The 16,574-nt window shown below is 41.7% G+C and overlaps 1 protein-coding gene across 1 annotated transcript; it reads left to right on the top strand.

Moving 5' to 3' along the window:
* Window positions 1-7,200: 7,200 nt before the first annotated feature.
* SDE2 (SDE2 telomere maintenance homolog) lies at window positions 7,201-16,574 on the top strand. The gene is made up of 7 exons (XM_061475124.1): window positions 7,201-7,360; window positions 8,389-8,506; window positions 10,620-10,731; window positions 11,262-11,431; window positions 12,146-12,257; window positions 12,877-13,285; window positions 15,871-16,574. The coding sequence occupies exons 1-7, from the start codon at window positions 7,235-7,237 to the stop codon at window positions 16,084-16,086; spliced, it is 1,263 nt and encodes a 420-aa protein (XP_061331108.1). The 5' UTR covers window positions 7,201-7,234; the 3' UTR covers window positions 16,087-16,574.

Raw genomic sequence — 16,574 nt, 5'->3', positions numbered from 1 at the left:
TGTCATTTCCCACCTGCGAAAAAGCACACAGCACCTTTCTCCCTTGGGTCACTGAAGAACGAGCTGGCTGTCTGGATTTTGGTATGTGACTCAGAGGGCCTGGCAGGTTGGTCATGCCACATCTACAATATTTAATATTCTTGGTTATGAGAGCCACAAAATCACTTGTGGAGCCTTTACAGGTAAAGGGCTGCCTGCACAAACCATGCAGTGAACACACTCCAGTGTCATGCCCCGTTCTACAGATGTAGGACAGTTCCAGTGGCATGAAGGCTTATCCAGACAAACTGTTCCTGTAACTTCCGCTATAAAAGAACAACAAGGAGGAAAAAAAACAACCAACATCTACAAGATTTTCCAACTGTGTCTTTCACACACTGGCAAGACTTCTTCATAGCCCTGCTTTGAGAAACAAGCAATGACATATTCTGACACCGACATCACTTCTAGGCCACAGTCCAAGTCAGACAGGCACACAAAGGAACAAATGCACAGCTGTATCATTGTCATGTTGCTAATATTCAAATATAACCATGTGAGGACATGATTTTTCCAGGCCTCTCATACATACGACTTAAGAAAGATCCTCTAGGGACATAGCAGGCTGTATTACAGATTCCTCACAGATGACACATAGTTACCTCTATTTTGGAAAGGACTAGAAGAAACACTGGAGAGGAGTCCAAAATACACCAGTGACATTCCTTAAACACCATATGAACAATTTAATTTCAATTACACGGTTGTGAAAAGATGTTGTCTAAACAAAATAGTAAATCATTCTAGTATCAAGCCAACAAGAGGCCACACGTCTGCAGTGTTATAATGTCAGTATTCTCCAACTTAAACTTACTGTATAGAACAAAACAAACCCCAAGCATTTTCCCTAAAAAATATTTGTATTATTTCTCTTAAAAGGAAACAAATCAAAACCTGCATCCATTATTAATCTGTAATTCCTCTTTAAGCTAGCAGAACATTCCCTACACAAGGAGATAAATATTACTATTACAAGAATGTTGTCTGAACATAAGTGGGGCTATAATGAGCCAGTCAAAAGGAAGCTACGTCAAACTCAGCACCCAAAGAATGAGGCCTCTCTACACTACAGGCTGGATCCTTAAGACATTTCTCCTTCTAACCAATGAAGCTTTGAAAATTCACACTAGCTGAGCATCTGACTCATATTTTATCAAGGGTTGAATGATCAGTGACATGATCTGCTTTAGAAAGGATTTATGAACACCAACAACTCACCACAGACTGCTAACCACTTGTTACCTCACTGGGTATAACCCAAACTGAAGGTTTACCTGCTTGAGGTACTCTGCTTTACATTTCTGTCTTTTTAGACCTGCACTGCCTGCTCTCCCTTTTGTCCTCCCTTTCTCCTTCAGTTTCTTTGTAGAATCTCCCCAGGTAAACCGAAAGCAAGCAGATGTGGGTGGGGTAATGTAATTTGGGAGCTCCTCCCAACTACTGGAAATGCAGCTTCAGTTTCATCAAGGAACATTTCCAAATCAACTTTAATCTCAGTTGAAAAACAAATAAGGATACCTGACTCTTTTCTCCTTCAGCTCATCTGAAGAAGAGTATAACTTGCTTTGGTCTAGGAACTTCAAATTACTGCAAACAGCATCACAATGGAATGAAAAGCTCACATTGCAAGTATATGCAATATTCACTCTCTCCTGTTTTCTTAAAAACTTCAAGGCAAAGGGGTCTGACAGATAATAGAGGTCTCCCATGTACATAATGCACATCTGGTACCACATATGCACTCTTAGCCTCGGATTTTTGCGAAGTTGCCAAACATTCAGATGACAATTAGGAAACTGGGATCCAGTCCTTACACAGAGATTAAGTAATTTAGCACAGTGTCTCTGAAAGCTGTAATTAAGAGCAGTTAGTTTCATTACAGGGAGAGCAAAAGTAAAGAGGCAAAGACCTATTTTTGGTATTGTTTTCCTATAAAATATATTGTACACTACAAGCCACCCATTCACTGCTCTCCAGATGGATTCAGTTACAATTAATCAGAACAGACCAAATCTAAGCATTAAGGCTAGCAAATCAGAGGAAACACAAGGTTAAGGAAATCCTGGAATCTTAAGTAAAAGTTTCTACAATATTACCTGGGTGTCTAATCAGCCAATTCATTTCAAATTATTGCTGCCAAATTTAAACTTCTTTTTAGCAAGACAAACAAGTCTGACTGTGCTGCTGATGCTAATGACCAAACAAAAAGGGTCTTTGGTTTCTCAGGTTCATTACATATATACTGCCGAGTTCCTTCTTGAAAGGACTCACAGTTTAAATATCCTTGCATAGGATGGAGACAAAGATTGAGCACAACGAAGAGACTAATGTGAGGGCAAAACCAGTTTTACAGCTGTCTTTAAACCTTGATTACGTCTAAGTATCTGCACTGTTACCAACTGTGGGCTATAAGAAGAGTTAAATACAGTTATTCACCACAGACTTGTTGGGAGATTGAGATCTGGGCATTCACTTAGAGACAATAAGTATATTTAACAGTAGCTATTGTATTAATACAAGGGTAATAGAAGTAACACATTTGTATCTCTCCCCCCCCCCCCTTGCTCCCAACCCAGTATCAGGTATCTTAATACACTCTGTACCCATTGTGCTGATGACACAGAAACTGAAGCAGATGCCTATTGACATTTGGCAGGAAGCTGCACTTGCAAATATGAACTTAAGATTCGTTACGGTTAATTACATTTTTGTCACACAGTATGATGTCATGGTATCTGAAGCAAAAAAATGTTCCCTCATGTCATATAGCCTCTTCACTACTGTCCTAAGAACATGCATACAAAGGTTTCTTTTCATCCTGTCCTGATCACCCATGCAAATATAATATGAAAGCATGTAACCTACTGAAGTCTTGCAGATATGTTATCTGGAACTTGTGCTTTGGGATACCATTAAAATGTATATGAAAATAGATCCAGAGGAGCCAGTCTCCATGTGTAGGATAGTACATGACCAATCGACTGGCAGATGGGAAATGTTTTCAAATTCTTGAAGTAACCTCAGTGGACAAAATTTACCTTGGTTAGTGTGTGTACACTTAAGACTATGCTAAAAGGAGCAGACATCTGTTTCACATTTTAAGTGGTATCTTTCATCCTTTCTCTCGCCTGCGTCTAGGAACATTTTCAGAAGTCAGAATCACTGAATTCTTACCAGAGCAACTTTTGATCCATCTTTTGTTATTCTGGGTACCTTGGGAACAACTGGTTTTGTGTTCTTCACTCCCACAGGCATCTTTCATGTGCAGATTAGAAGTCAAGGGCCAGTAAGTAACTCACAGATCCCTCAGTAGAGTCTTGCATAATGTGATCTTGGTCTTGACCACAGTTATTAAGCACTACAAAGCACTGACACTACTACTATTAAAACAGAATATACTGTAGGAAACAAGAAGGGTGAATGAATGAATAGCAGCATTATGACATTTACACATCTGGTGGTTCTAGATAAAGATATTGAAAAAAAAGTGTTCTGTGTAGATTTTAAGCAGGAAATAGTCTCATCTACCACACTGCATACTATAAGCACACCAAATAACTCAGGCATCACAAGCACAGGTATCAGAATGAAGTAAGAAAAAGATGGGTAGTTTCATCTCTTATATTATGTCAAGATAGCAGGGAATTCTAAATTCTAATCTTGGTCCTTCCGTTGACTTAAGAAAGTAGTATAACCAATTTGCCTGAGTGTCACTATTTAAAACGTCAGAGTACTTACTTATCCCAGAAGGATACTGTCAGGTTTAATTAATTATGTCTGTAAACTTTTCTAAATGAAAAAGTGGCAAGTATGATTTATTAACTAAGTCTAAAACACCACTACAGAATTAGAGGTTGAGAATTGTTTTATCAAGAGAATAACATTCCTAGTAAAATACAGATGGGAAATCATAACAAGCGCCTTTTTGACTTATTTCATTTTTTCTGAGGAGCAAGGCAATACACTTTTGATGGGTTCTAGGAATAGAAGTGTAATCAAGAACAAGAGATACACAAACACTTGCCCACTGACATTAACATGGCACCAGCTAAATGGCATTGAATAAATCATGAGAATGGAGACTATATGCTCAGCACTGCTGTAGGAACAAGCTGGAAGAAAACTACTCCACTGCCTATTAGATGTCACTTGCTTGTAGCTTGACTACGCATAAGGATCTGCACAGGTCACCTAGATAGAGCCACCCAGAAACAGAGGGAGTATGGCAGTAGTAGCCCAAAAGTACCTGTGAAGTGGCAATGCATGATCTACAAAAGGCCTGATTTATGTCAGTAGGTCTCCACTGCTGTCAGCTCTCATGCTCGCAGGTGTATCACAGCTCTAGCATGTACCTGCAGGCAGAATCCAGGTGTCAGAGTTATGAATGACAGGCAGCTGTCATTGACACACATCTCCCAGGGTGCACTAGGCTCTCTATTTTGGTCCTCTTTCCGTACAATGAATCTGTGTTAGCTATGGTACTCCTCATTGGGAATTTCTAATTCAGCTGGTGCTCATTAGAGCTAGGAATTCATCACCACAGATAAAACAGTTCAAAACCTTCAGAAAGGATGTGGATCAAATGACCGGTGAATTACACCCATTCAGCACATCCACTGGACAGTCCTGTGGCCCAACTCCTTCCTGAACAACTCCACCTATTTGGCCAGTACTTACAAGTTCCACACCCTCACAGCCAATAGCAGGAGCCTCAGAGGAGGAAATGAATCATACCCTTGGAATGCAACTGAAATCCCACAGATGTAAGAAAATACTTATTCATCTGCATACATACATGTGCATACCTCATATATTGCCAGTTACATTTCAATCAGATACTGCATATAAATAAAAATACCCTGGATCTAGTGGAATTTAACATTAGGTGGCACTCCACATGTGATCGATAAATGAAACGAGCAGCACCATGTGATTTAAAAGACAACACTGACTGAATTTGGGCCCGATGCAGCACGGAATAACCACAGCCTTTCCAGGCTATACAGGCATCAGGTTTGAATGGTCACACTGTGGCAACATGACACATAATTCAGAAATACTAAGTTGTTATAGAAACTAAAGACAGTAAGGGGTTGTCCAGAGTGGGTCAAAGTGCTTTATGAAAATATTTTAGCTAAAATGAACGTAGTGCAAGAAAGGGTGAACCAAGTTTGATTTGTGAATTGGCCAAAACAAACCCTTGGGGAAATCCCCTTCATTAAATTGTTACTAATTTGTTTATGTTTGCAAGTGAGGTCCCCACTTCCGAGTCAAATCACTTCTCCACCCCCTTGTTTCCCATCATCCTCTTTTTTTTTACCACATTGACTTAAGATGAGCAGGCACTAAAGCTACCTATCCATGCTCACACAGGCCTTGCCAAGCAGCCCGGCTCTTCTGCAAGCAAAAAGGGTGGGGCTTTCTGAACAGCCAAGCAGCTCACACTCAATCCCCATTCTTTTAAAGCAGCGCCGATTCTTAAGACCGGAGTTTAGCTGCAGGCTTTGACACAAGTGCTTATCTCACTTGCCAACAGGGGATTTTCTGGGTGCCAGGTGCCCTCCTGTCCAGGGGACTCCCTCTTGGGTAAGGACAGAGCTGAAGTGGGCAGATTATGTTGGAAGCGGTAATCCATGGCCAAGCTGCTGCTAAAGAAAAAGGCACTGAAGGTAATGTCATTATTTGGAAGTAAGGTGAGAGGTGCATCGTGCTGCAGAATCACAGAATAGTTTGGGTTGGAAGGGACCTTCAAAGGTCATCCAGTCCAACCCCGTGCAATGAGCAGGGACATCTTCAACTAGATCAGGTTGCAGATCGCAGGGCAGCCCACCTAGGTCTTCACTAGTGCTTGCAACAGTCTCCGCAAGAGCGACCTACCTTCAAATATCCTCTGGCAGGATGGTTATGTTGAAGACATGGAGGAGGATTTGAAGCCTCCATAAGAACACAATAATGACACTACCTGGATTGCCATCTCACACCTCAGTGTGTGTCCTTTCCTGGAGAGGTAGAGGCATGCATTTTCTTCTAACCAAATCTCCAGGCTCCTGCTTACTGGTAGTCCCCGCATGTTGTGAAGAGCTGAGTGTTGCCTCCTGCTCCAACGCAACTTTCACCCTCATTTACAAACATCTGTGACTGTGTAACCAAATCTGCCCCCAAATATCAGCATCTGGAGCCTCTCCCCACCCATATGCTAAAATGCACATAGGAATATGCAGGACAAAGAAACCAGAGTCCATCATCCAGCAAGTCCTTACATGAAATTTGTACCATACGTGACGGGACAATTAAGAGCTGCACATTTCCATCACATTTCTTATACCTGCAGTGCTTTGCAATAGCAGCACTGCCCCTTCCCAGCTGCATGAGCATTTCCATTGAGCCACGGTCCATTTTGCTCACTGTAACATCTTTGCAGAGTGAACATTACAGGCTGTAAAAACCATGGTAGGCTGCACATGGCTGTCCGAATGAGAACGATGAGGCTCTCTCATGGAGAAAAGGAAACTGCTTCCTGGGATGGCTTCTTGTATCATGCTGGGTGACAGGGACATTTCTCTGAGCATCACACTGTGGACAAACAGTGCTCAGGGCCATTTCCTAAAACAAGATACCAGGACACCATGTGTAAGACTATGGTATGATCAGAGTTATCCTGTGGGATCCTAGGCAAAAGTTGCTCCAGCATTTCAATTCCCAAAGAATGCCTGATAAATATACCTGGATTCTCATTTAACTTGTATGTGTCTAAAAAATTATAAACCGAAACTCTAAAAGGACTGAAACATCAGACTGATTCCGAAATTTAAAATGTAAAAAAATAAAAAAAAAAATACAAAATGCAGGTGTAAAAATGATAAATTGGGTCCCTAAAATGACTGAAACATCAGACTGACCTAGAAATATAGCTTGCTTTACATGCAGTGTGAGCCTCCAGCACTTAAAAAACCACCACCAAAACCCAACGAAAACACACCAAGCCCCCCCCGAAATCTTCACAACTCTCAATTCAGCTCAGGAGCACTAAACAGCCCGGTTAAACCACGGAGAAAAGCGGCCGGTACCTCACTCCCACCACACGACCTCGGGAGGCCGAGACCAGGGCCGAGCCTTTCCCTCAGCGTTCCCCCCCACCCTCAGCCCCGCCTACCGTCACGGGCCGGCGTCACTGCGCGCAGGCGCGGCGGCGGCAATGGCAGCGGTAATGGCGGCGCTGGTGCGGGATCCATTGGCTGCGCGGGCGCGGCTGTGGCCGCTGCCCCCACCCGGCGGAGACGGCTCCGTGCGCGGCCTCCTCCGCCACCGCGCTCGGGAGCTGGTGAGTGAGCGAGCGGCGTTACCTCAGGCCTCGATGGTGGTGGTGGTGGGAGGCCCCGGTCACCGGCTGCTCGCCACCGGGCGCTGTGAGGTTTGGCTGGCGGCTGTGGCTGTTCGCAGCGCAGTGGGCGCGCTGGTTCTGGTGGCTGTCGCTCAGCAGAGCGGGAGGGTTTGCTGTAACAGCGCTGTGGTCGCTTATGTGGGTAGTGTATGTGTATAAAAGACGTCAATCTTAAGTTCTTTGCAGTTCAGAAAACGCGGGGTTGGCTTGTTTTAAATGCGGAGTGTTTGAACACTTAGTGTACGTTTTCCCAAAGCACAGCTTTTAGAATCGTAGATCAGCAAGGCTGGAAAAGACCTTTAAGCTCATCCAACCGTTCCCCAGCACTGCCAAGGCCACCACTAACCCGCGGCACGGAGGGCCTCGTCTGCACGGTGTGTGAGCGCTTCCAAGGACGGTGACTCCAGCACTGCCCTGGGCAGCCTGTTCCAATGCCTGAGCACCCTTGGGGAAGGAATTGTGCTTCATATCTGTCTAAACCTCCTCTGGCACAGCTTGAGACCGTTTGCTCTTGTCCCGTCACTTATTACTTGGGAGCAGAGACCAGCCCCCTCCTGGCTCCATCCTCCTGTCAGGCAGTTGCAGAGAGCGATAAGGGTCCCCCTGAGCCTTCTCTTCTCCAGACTAAACCCCCCCAGGTCCCTCAGCCTTTCCTTGTGAGACTGGTGCTCCAGGTCTTTCACCAGCTCCCTTGCCTTTCTCTGAACCTGCTCCAGCACCTCAATGTCTGTCTTGTAGTGAGGGGTTGCTCGTTCATGTTTACAATCAGCTGATTCAGGCTGTGCTTCATTCCCGTTTTCTGAAGAATTAGAACAAGCACCATAGAGGATATTCATGCTTTTAAGATCATCTGATTTTTCCTTCCCCTCGGTTCCTGTAGGAAGGAAACAAACACTACTCCTTACTGAATTTCTTCGTAAGAATGTTTGATTTCAGCCATAATGTGACTCAATTTTGTTGTTTTTTAGAACATTCCTGAAGAAAGCTTGTATGTGAAATGTAATGGACGACTGGCAAGTGATGAGGATGTGTTGCAAAATGGAGCCGTTTATAGTCTGGAGCCAAGGCTTTGTGGTGGCAAAGGAGGTTCGTTGCTTAACTGTTTGTTATCTATTAGATTCTGAGGCTGGAAAACTTCTCATAGTGTAGTCTATGCTGATAGTAGCAATCCTGATATATTAGATCTCTTGTAATGTGGATGAATGTGATAATGTCTCTGAGCTGAAACCAAAGTCTGCATGCAAAGCTGAGAATTGAGTAGCTGGCATAGCTCTTCTGTGCATCCCCGGTCAGCTTAGCTCTACTAATAGACATCTGTAAAGTGCCTTAGAGTGACTTCAGAGTTGAAATTGTGTTTAAAAGTACCTGGCTTCTTAGGCTGCTAAGTTTCATTCGTGGTCACGTAGGACAAATATTCCAGGTGTGAGTAGTCTGTGATTTGAGTATGTTAGATGACCTAATTGTCTTCTCTTATTTGGAAAAAAAGCCCCATATAAATTCCAAGCTCTCTGTAGCCTAAGAACTAAAGAATTCAATCTAAGCTAGACTCCTTATATTGATAAAATATTTAAACTGTGTTACTGAGGATGTACATCAATCATATAAGCAGTACAGCCGCTGGCAATGTGGGCATTCCCCACAATGGAATATGATGGGTGAAGCAAATTTAGCAAAGTATTTGAGTGCAATTGGAGTCATGTTTGTTTTCTGAATCCAGTTTTGGAATTTTCCAGCTGTTGCAGCTGTGCTGAATACCTGGTCAGCCTTGCATCAGACTGCAGCTCAGTTTACTTTGCTGCCTTCAGTTTTGGATAGAACTGGAAATAAAATATTGTTGCTATAGCTTAGGAGGTGGTGTGGTTTCTTTAAGTGCCCTAAAAGTGGTGCATATGGTAGAAGTTCATAATACAAAATGCTTCTTCCTCACCTGTTGTCCCTCAGCTTCAGTTATCCTGGGATAACAGATGACAGAATGCAACATAGGATGTGCATTCTGTGATTCACTCGGTGTTACTGATGTGCCACTGGGGTCAGTTTGAAATTGCTAACAATTTTGTTTGCTTTCTAAAGGGTTCCTTTTGTTTTGACTTTGTAACTTAAAAGCCTGATAAAACCAGGCAAACAAAACCAGGTCAAAACTATTGGGACTTGTTGTATGATCTCAGCAGAGTACAGATTTTGCAGGCTTAGAAGTGAACTGAGTATTTTATTATCACCTGTGACCTTAGCTGAGTTTTGGGAACACAGCTGGCTAGGTGTAGCAGCTAGGTCCACGTTCTTCAGAATGTAAAATTCAATAGCATGTTTCTTGAGCTACAAAAATTCTCCTCACTAATGACAGCCATTGGTTTTATTAGCTGAACACAAAGCTTTTTCTGCTTCCTGATACAGTAAGCTGTTTGGATTGGTGACTGTAATACTCCTTAAAAGTACTTGTGGGGCGCTAAAAAGCACAGATTTCATCTTCTAGTTAAAAAACCGTGCTTGGCACTTCCAAATTGCTGGCTGGATTATATTAGTATTGATCCACAGTGTGTTTCTTTGAGGTAGTTGAACAAGTGTCTTTCTCCAGCTGGAGACAACATAAGGTGGGACCAAGTGAGAGAAATCAGCTCTCTTGCCTGTAAGTAATTAGTGGCTGAGTAGTGTATATAAATCTGTTTTGGGAGGCTCTCCAGCATAATATTGTACGTCATGACCACCTTGATGAAGTGGTTAAAGCTATCTTGTAAAAAAGTTGGTTTTTTAGGTTTTTGAAAGGTGGTTTAAGTTTGGTGGAGTCTGAAGGGGCTTAAGGGGGAGGTCTATCCTGGCAAAATGTTATCTTGAGACAAAAAAGGTTTCAAAACATTTTGCTGGGGGGTGTGTGTGTGTGTGTCCAGAAATAGGCTTTCGTGTTAGAAGTGCTGCACAGGTTCTAGTAAATCTGGGGTCCGTCTTTTGCGATACCAGGAGTACAAAACTGAGATGAGTGGTAAATGCTGGGTACCTTTTCTTTCCACTTAGTCTTTCAGCATTTCACCCAATGACAGTTCTCTGACATGTTCCAGCTTTCAACCTACCCTTTATTTCAGTTGCATTGAGGGAGAGGAAGGTATTGAATTTACTGTATTCTTTATCCATAATTAACTCTTTTGTTGTGTAATAGCTCGTCTCCATTTCTTTCTGCTTAGCTAATTCTTGATGTCTCTTTTCTCAGGGTTTGGGTCTATGCTGCGAGCACTTGGTGCCCAGATTGAGAAGACAACAAACAGAGAGGCTTGCAGAGATCTCAGTGGAAGGAGACTTCGAGATGTCAACCATGAGAAAGCGTAAGGCATTTTCTTAGGGGCTCAAACTATAAAATACACTGGCCATGTAGCTCACTTAAGAAGAGCTTAAATGAGAGCCTTTTTTTGAAATGACATTTTATTTTGAATAACACAGAAGAGCAAAAGTGAGATCTTAAGCACAAATGGACTGGAAGCCAACAGGATTCTTTGACTATAAGTATATTAGTGCAGAGTAGGAGTGGTTCTACTGCAGCCTGCTTCTGAGAGGCTGATGTGCACCTCTGAGATTCTCATCTGGAATTCTCACAGTTCTCTCGGAAGCTGCAGACTGTGGTATTGGGGATATGTGACCTTACTGATGTTTCTAGCTTCCAAAATAAACTTTACTCTCTTCTCTGTGGCAGAATCTGTATATATTTCTTCAGTAATTCCCCTGGGCGCTGTTAGTTGTCCTTTCCCATTGTTTCCCATCCTAGCAGGTGGTAGAAGCATTCAGTAATTGCCAAGCGACAAACTGATATTGCATTAAATGCTGGAAACACTCATTTTCATGGTTCTGTCATGTGCAGGATGGCTGAATGGGTGAAGCAGCAAGCAGAACGGGAAGCAGAGAAGGAGCAGAGGCGCTTGGAAAGGCTGCAGCGGAAACTTGCGGAGCCAAAGCACCTTTTCACCAACCCAGACTACCAGCAGCAGTGTCATGAAATGGCTGAGAGACTGGAAGATTCAGTCCTTAAAGGTATTATAGTTTAACCTCACTTCCTCTCCTCAAAAATTAAGGCAAAGTCCCTATGGCCTCACTCCAGTATGAAAATGGAAAATAAACCCTGATTCTGACAGTAACTCTGTCAATTGAATGAAATGTTAACTTCCAGTAAAATTTGTTGAACTTGGTTTATTCCCCTTTGCCTGCTGGCTCTCTTATTGAACAGCGTAACACACATACAAGTGGTGCTTTGTCTTGCTGTGCTATGGTGTTACCTCACTATTTATTATTTGCTTTTAAGCAAAATTCTGTAAGTACTGCTACTTCAGGTATAAGAATTCTGCAGTCATTTTTAGTGACATGGTAAAATATAAATGGGTCTTATGTAAAAGCTAGAAATAGAATCCAACTAGAAAATACCTTATTTCTTTTACTGTTCTTTGTAGTTACTTTATTTATCCATGGATTGTTCCCTTGCTGGCAGCTTGATAGTGAAACTTGAGGCTGAATGGGATGTAGAACCTGAGAGTTCAGTTGAGGACTCCAAGCTGAATTCACTCTTTGCCTTAGTATAGCCATGTAGAAAAGCTTTTGCTGCTGCTGAGTCTTGAATCTTTGAGTGCTTCACATGTGCATCAATAGCAGTTGTTTTCAGTTAGTGTTTTAAATTGCATCTGAAATGGAAAGTAGAATTCGTAAGATATGAATTGTGTACTGACGAAGTAGGCTTTTAATTCTGTTTTAAAGGATTGCAGGCCTCTTCAAGCAAAATGGTGTCACCAGAGAGCAGCAGTATTCGGAAGCGTGCAGGTGAACCTGGAAAGAATGGAACCAAACCTCGAAAAAGAAAGTGTTTTTGGTAAGCATTATGCCTTGTTTTCATACTCTAGTATTAAGCCTTGAACAGGATGAAAGGTTAGGTACATACAAATGAGCAATGTCTTAGATGTAGACTTCAGTAGGAATAGGGAAATTGAACTGATTAAATTGGAGAACTCAAAGTAAACGCTGCTGTGTTCATACAGTTCTGTCCCAGCTGGAGCAGGAAAACTTTATTGGAACTAAACTCTTCTAATACAGTTATATTCTGCTCCTTCCCATTGTCCTTTTTTCATTAATGAATTCAATTTACAATGAATTAAAAAAAGATTCCTTTTTTTATTCCTGGCAGCTTTCACCTAATGTAACATGCAAGAGGAATCTTAGTGATTCCAGTGTTTCAAGTAGCAATAGGTAGCACACATTTCTGTATTGGGAATGCTGTAAAAAAAAAAAAAGCCTATTTTTTGGGGTATCTTGGGTCCTGTTCAGTATTAACAGCTGTTCCATTTACTAAACTCTCCTAACTAGAGTAGTTCACAAGATCTCTCTGAAGTGAGGTTTGGGAAGAGAAAAGTGACAATAAAAATAATTATTTTAACCTTTTTCTTTAAAACAAAATAGATGAACGTTAATGTGTAACATACTGTTTGTGCCAGGCTGGGGCTGGAAGGACTGGATGACTCTGACAGTTTGGACTCTGAGGATGACAGTGAAGATGATTCTCCTCATGCATCTGATGGAAGTTGTCCATCAGGCAGCAGATGTAATGAAAATGCTGGAAATTCAAGTGCATGTTCAAGCAGCTCTGTGGAGCCGGCAGAGGATAGTCCAGCTACCAGTGCAACTGAGAAGCCTCTGGAGCAGCTGGAATGTAGTGGAAGAGATCTGCAAGGAGAGACAAGCACCAGTGGGCAACCTGAAATTCCAGCTGAAGGAAATAGTACAATGACAAAGCCCCTGAAGGAAGAGACCCAAGAAAAGAATGAAGTAGCCCAAGCTCCAAAAGAAGAGGAGCAAGCAAGTGTTCCTCCGAAGGCACAGGAAACAAACCAGTTACAGAGCACAGTACGTATGAAGCAGTACAAAATGTGTCATGTAGTTTTCTTCAGCTGCTTTTATTCAGTCACTTTGCCCTTTGTGTACTGGATAAAAGGGGAGGGAATTTGTATCTATGACTTCAGTGCATTAGATGCATGTGCTTGAATGATCATAGTTTCCCTAAGAAGCTAATGGAATCTCCAGAGTTTGCTTCAGAGCACAAAAAAATCCCAAAGGTAAAAGGAAAACCAGCTTAACTGAAGATGCATCCTACAAATCAGGACAAGGGAATGTAGCAAGTTAATGGAAACTGCAACCAAAGAACGTTCTTCATTGACAGTGTCTCCATGGAGAAGGTTGAGTTGTAGGGTAGTAGCATTGTCTTGAAAGATGCTAAGTAGAATTGGTCAAGGAAAAATGTTATTAAGATTGTAATAGTCTAGAGTTTCTACTAAGATGCAGTTGCTCTTGGTTGTCTAGTGTTGTCTTTCCTGAGATCCATGTTTCCTTGGGGGTGTTTTAGTTTTGTTTTTGGTTTTTCTTCTTCTACATAAAAAGTTACACTCTAGATCCAAAATTCTTCATGGATGGGGAAAAAGGAAAATAAAATCCTTCTGTAGAATGAAAAGCTCTTATAAATACTTCTTGCATGTTGCCAAACACAGTCCAATTTGGCTAATCTTATTTATAACATAATTTGAGTTTAATGTTTATAGTTGACCTCATTGTTTAAATTAGAACTTATTCTAAGTAGACATCCCCTAAACCAATTGGCTGATCAATCTTTCTTAGTTTTTATTATGAAAAGACTTGAGTCTAGTTCATAGAGAACTGTGGTGGTCTTGTGCCAACTTCAGTTCTTTGTTGATCATTGAAGGTCTGGAAGCAGCAGCTCCTTCACTAGAGAGACAGGATTAGTGTAAAATGATGGGCTTCATCTGAACTGCAGAGGGTGGGGGAAGAGGGGTTTTAAAATTAATCATCTGCTATATCTGTGTTGGAAGCAGGTCTGTACTGTTGCCATACCATTATCCACGCTGGCAGTCTGGGTTGGTGTCACAGCCCTCAGCCACATCAGGAGAAGGGCTGACCATGAAGTTCCTTCTCTGGAACAGGAGCATCCTCCTCTGACAGGAGGATGGCTGGGATTCTTTTGCTGAAGAGGCTTTGGATCAGTCTTCCAGCCAAGAGAGACTGTGGCTTTTCCCACTGAACTGATGAAAGCCCAATTAATATTTGGCAGTGAAAGATGTCCATACTTGTACTTTGTTGCTCCTTGCATGATATTACTACTAAACATTTTTAGGGGTAGTGAATCTAGAGTTATTCTAGCAGTAAAACAAAATGTGGCTTCATTTTTCGGGCTAAGGAGTTGCTTGGATTCAAGCCTACCATCAGCTACCGCTGCCAACGACTGAATTCTGATAAGTGGAAGTTTAATACAGTTAAACGGAAAACCAACCAAGGATGTAATGAGATAAATTAGAACTTTGTCATCTACTGTACCTATTAGAGCTGGCAAATTTTAAACAGGATGTTTACCATTCTTCACTGTTTACCTTTTGCTCAGTATTTGTGAGACTCTATTCCTAGAACAGGAAACTCCACCAATGCTGTGGCAGATTGCTATTGCAGGTGGAAATACTTTTATAATAGCCCTGGATGGATATTTTCTTTCAAGTAGGATGAGAATAATGAGGCAACCAGTCTCTTTTTGTATGCTTAGCAGGACAAAGGTTCCAGTTCTGCTAGAGCTAATTGTTTTTGCTGAGTGCATAATGGAGTGGTCTTATTCCCACTGCTGGCATTATGTTGTCTGAGGTCTCTTTGATAACTCCATCATGATACGTACCATAAAACTAATACATGCTTTTAAGTATCTAGTGAAATAGGCATAGATTTTTGTGTCCTTTTTAGAGTGTTCATGCTTTGTGTTTTCCAGCATTTGAATTATCTAGTCTTTGTCCATGTTCTTTTGTGGACAAGGCTCTGGGCTTGGATTAGACAATCTGTAGAGGTCCCTTTCACCCTCGATTACTCTGCAGATATACTAACTGCCTTTTAAGATGTGATTTTAATCCATTTTCTTGTGGCAGGATGAGATGTGAAGTTCAGAACTTGCTTTTGATTAATCTTACTAAAAAGAGGGTGGGTTTATATATATTTCTATAATTACAGTGTAACTGCACTAGAAATAACTGTTCATCCTCCTTTCTGCTCCTGCTGGGGTATATTGGTTGGGCTCAGAAGGGGCTGTTGGCTTTGCCATGTCTGTGGAAGCCAAGAGTAAGATACTGAAGTGCTAGGTGAGATGGGGGCCTGGCTTAAGTCATGTTTTTGGGGAGTACTTCTGTAGCTCTTACTTACTGCTGACTAGCTTCAGTTACTACAGCGATGCAGTAATACTTTGCCTGGGTGGCATAAGTACCTCTAATAATATGCAGCATGATACACATTGAGACATTGCTCAACTATAGTAAGTAATTAGGAGGTTGAGACAATGCTAATTGAAGGTCTTCTATAAAATGAAGCATTCTGTCTGTGCTTATTCTTCCCCAGACCAATCAGGAAGACAACAATAATAGTCTGATGGGATGTTTTTCTCTTTGCAGGAGGTGGAACCGATAGACCTGACAGTGTTCAACTCTGCTGCTGAAATGGAAGCCCTGGGTTTAGACAAACTGAAGATGGTATTGATGTCTTTAGGACTGAAATGTGGAGGCACTTTAAAGGAAAGAGCAGCAAGGCTGTTCTCTGTGCGAGGTCTGTCTAGAGACCAGATCGATCCTGCTTTATTTGCAAAGCCCTCCAAAGGGAAAAAAAAGTGATTTTTTTTCAATTTTCTATCCATGTGCTTTTTGTTTTTTCTTATTCTGTTGAAATTCTGTATGGCCACATGTAATTCTTTGGCATCCCTGAATAGTTTTGGTTTCTATTCTCAGTGAAGTTTGAGTGATGTAACAGTGAGTCGCTAGATAGGGAGTTAGTCATGCATTCAGTATGTTCAGTATTAAGGGAGTGAAACTTCTCTTTTGATCAGCTTTGCAAATGGTTGTAACAAGTCTTAATGCAACAGGTAAAACAAACTCTCTGTATATGGACAGAAATAGCCTTAATGTTTTCTGGAAAGTGGTTTTATGGCACTGTCATCACCTATTTTAAGAAAAATAGCAATCCTTTCTTAGCTTTATATTGAATCACCTTTAATGTGAATTGCAGTTACCACAGATACAACTGTCAAATGAGAAATACTGAACTTATGATCTAGGTTTAAAAGCTGAAGTTTCTTTGAATAAACCCAACATTTTTATATGGA

The sequence above is a fragment of the Pezoporus flaviventris genome, unplaced genomic scaffold (genome assembly GCF_033815535.1).
Source record: "Pezoporus flaviventris isolate CSIRO_AGI_PZ_B2104156 unplaced genomic scaffold, CSIRO_AGI_Pfla_v1 ptg000083l, whole genome shotgun sequence".
Lineage (NCBI taxonomy): Eukaryota > Metazoa > Chordata > Aves > Psittaciformes > Psittacidae > Pezoporus > Pezoporus flaviventris.
Note: the sequence above shows the minus strand (reverse complement) of the source record. Positions and strands in the feature narration are given on the sequence as shown.

What these genes read in the sequence shown, in the direction of transcription:
- SDE2 (XM_061475124.1), top strand. Translation starts at nt 7,235, where the DNA reads ATGGCAGCGGTAATGGCGGCGCTGGTGCGGGATCCATTGGCTGCGCGG. An exon ending in GCCACCGCGCTCGGGAGCTG is followed by an intron (nt 7,361 to 8,388) that starts GTGAGTGAGCGA and finishes GTTGTTTTTTAG; the next exon opens with AACATTCCTGAAGAAAGCTT. An exon ending in CAAACCAGTTACAGAGCACA is followed by an intron (nt 13,286 to 15,870) that starts GTACGTATGAAG and finishes TTCTCTTTGCAG; the next exon opens with GAGGTGGAACCGATAGACCT.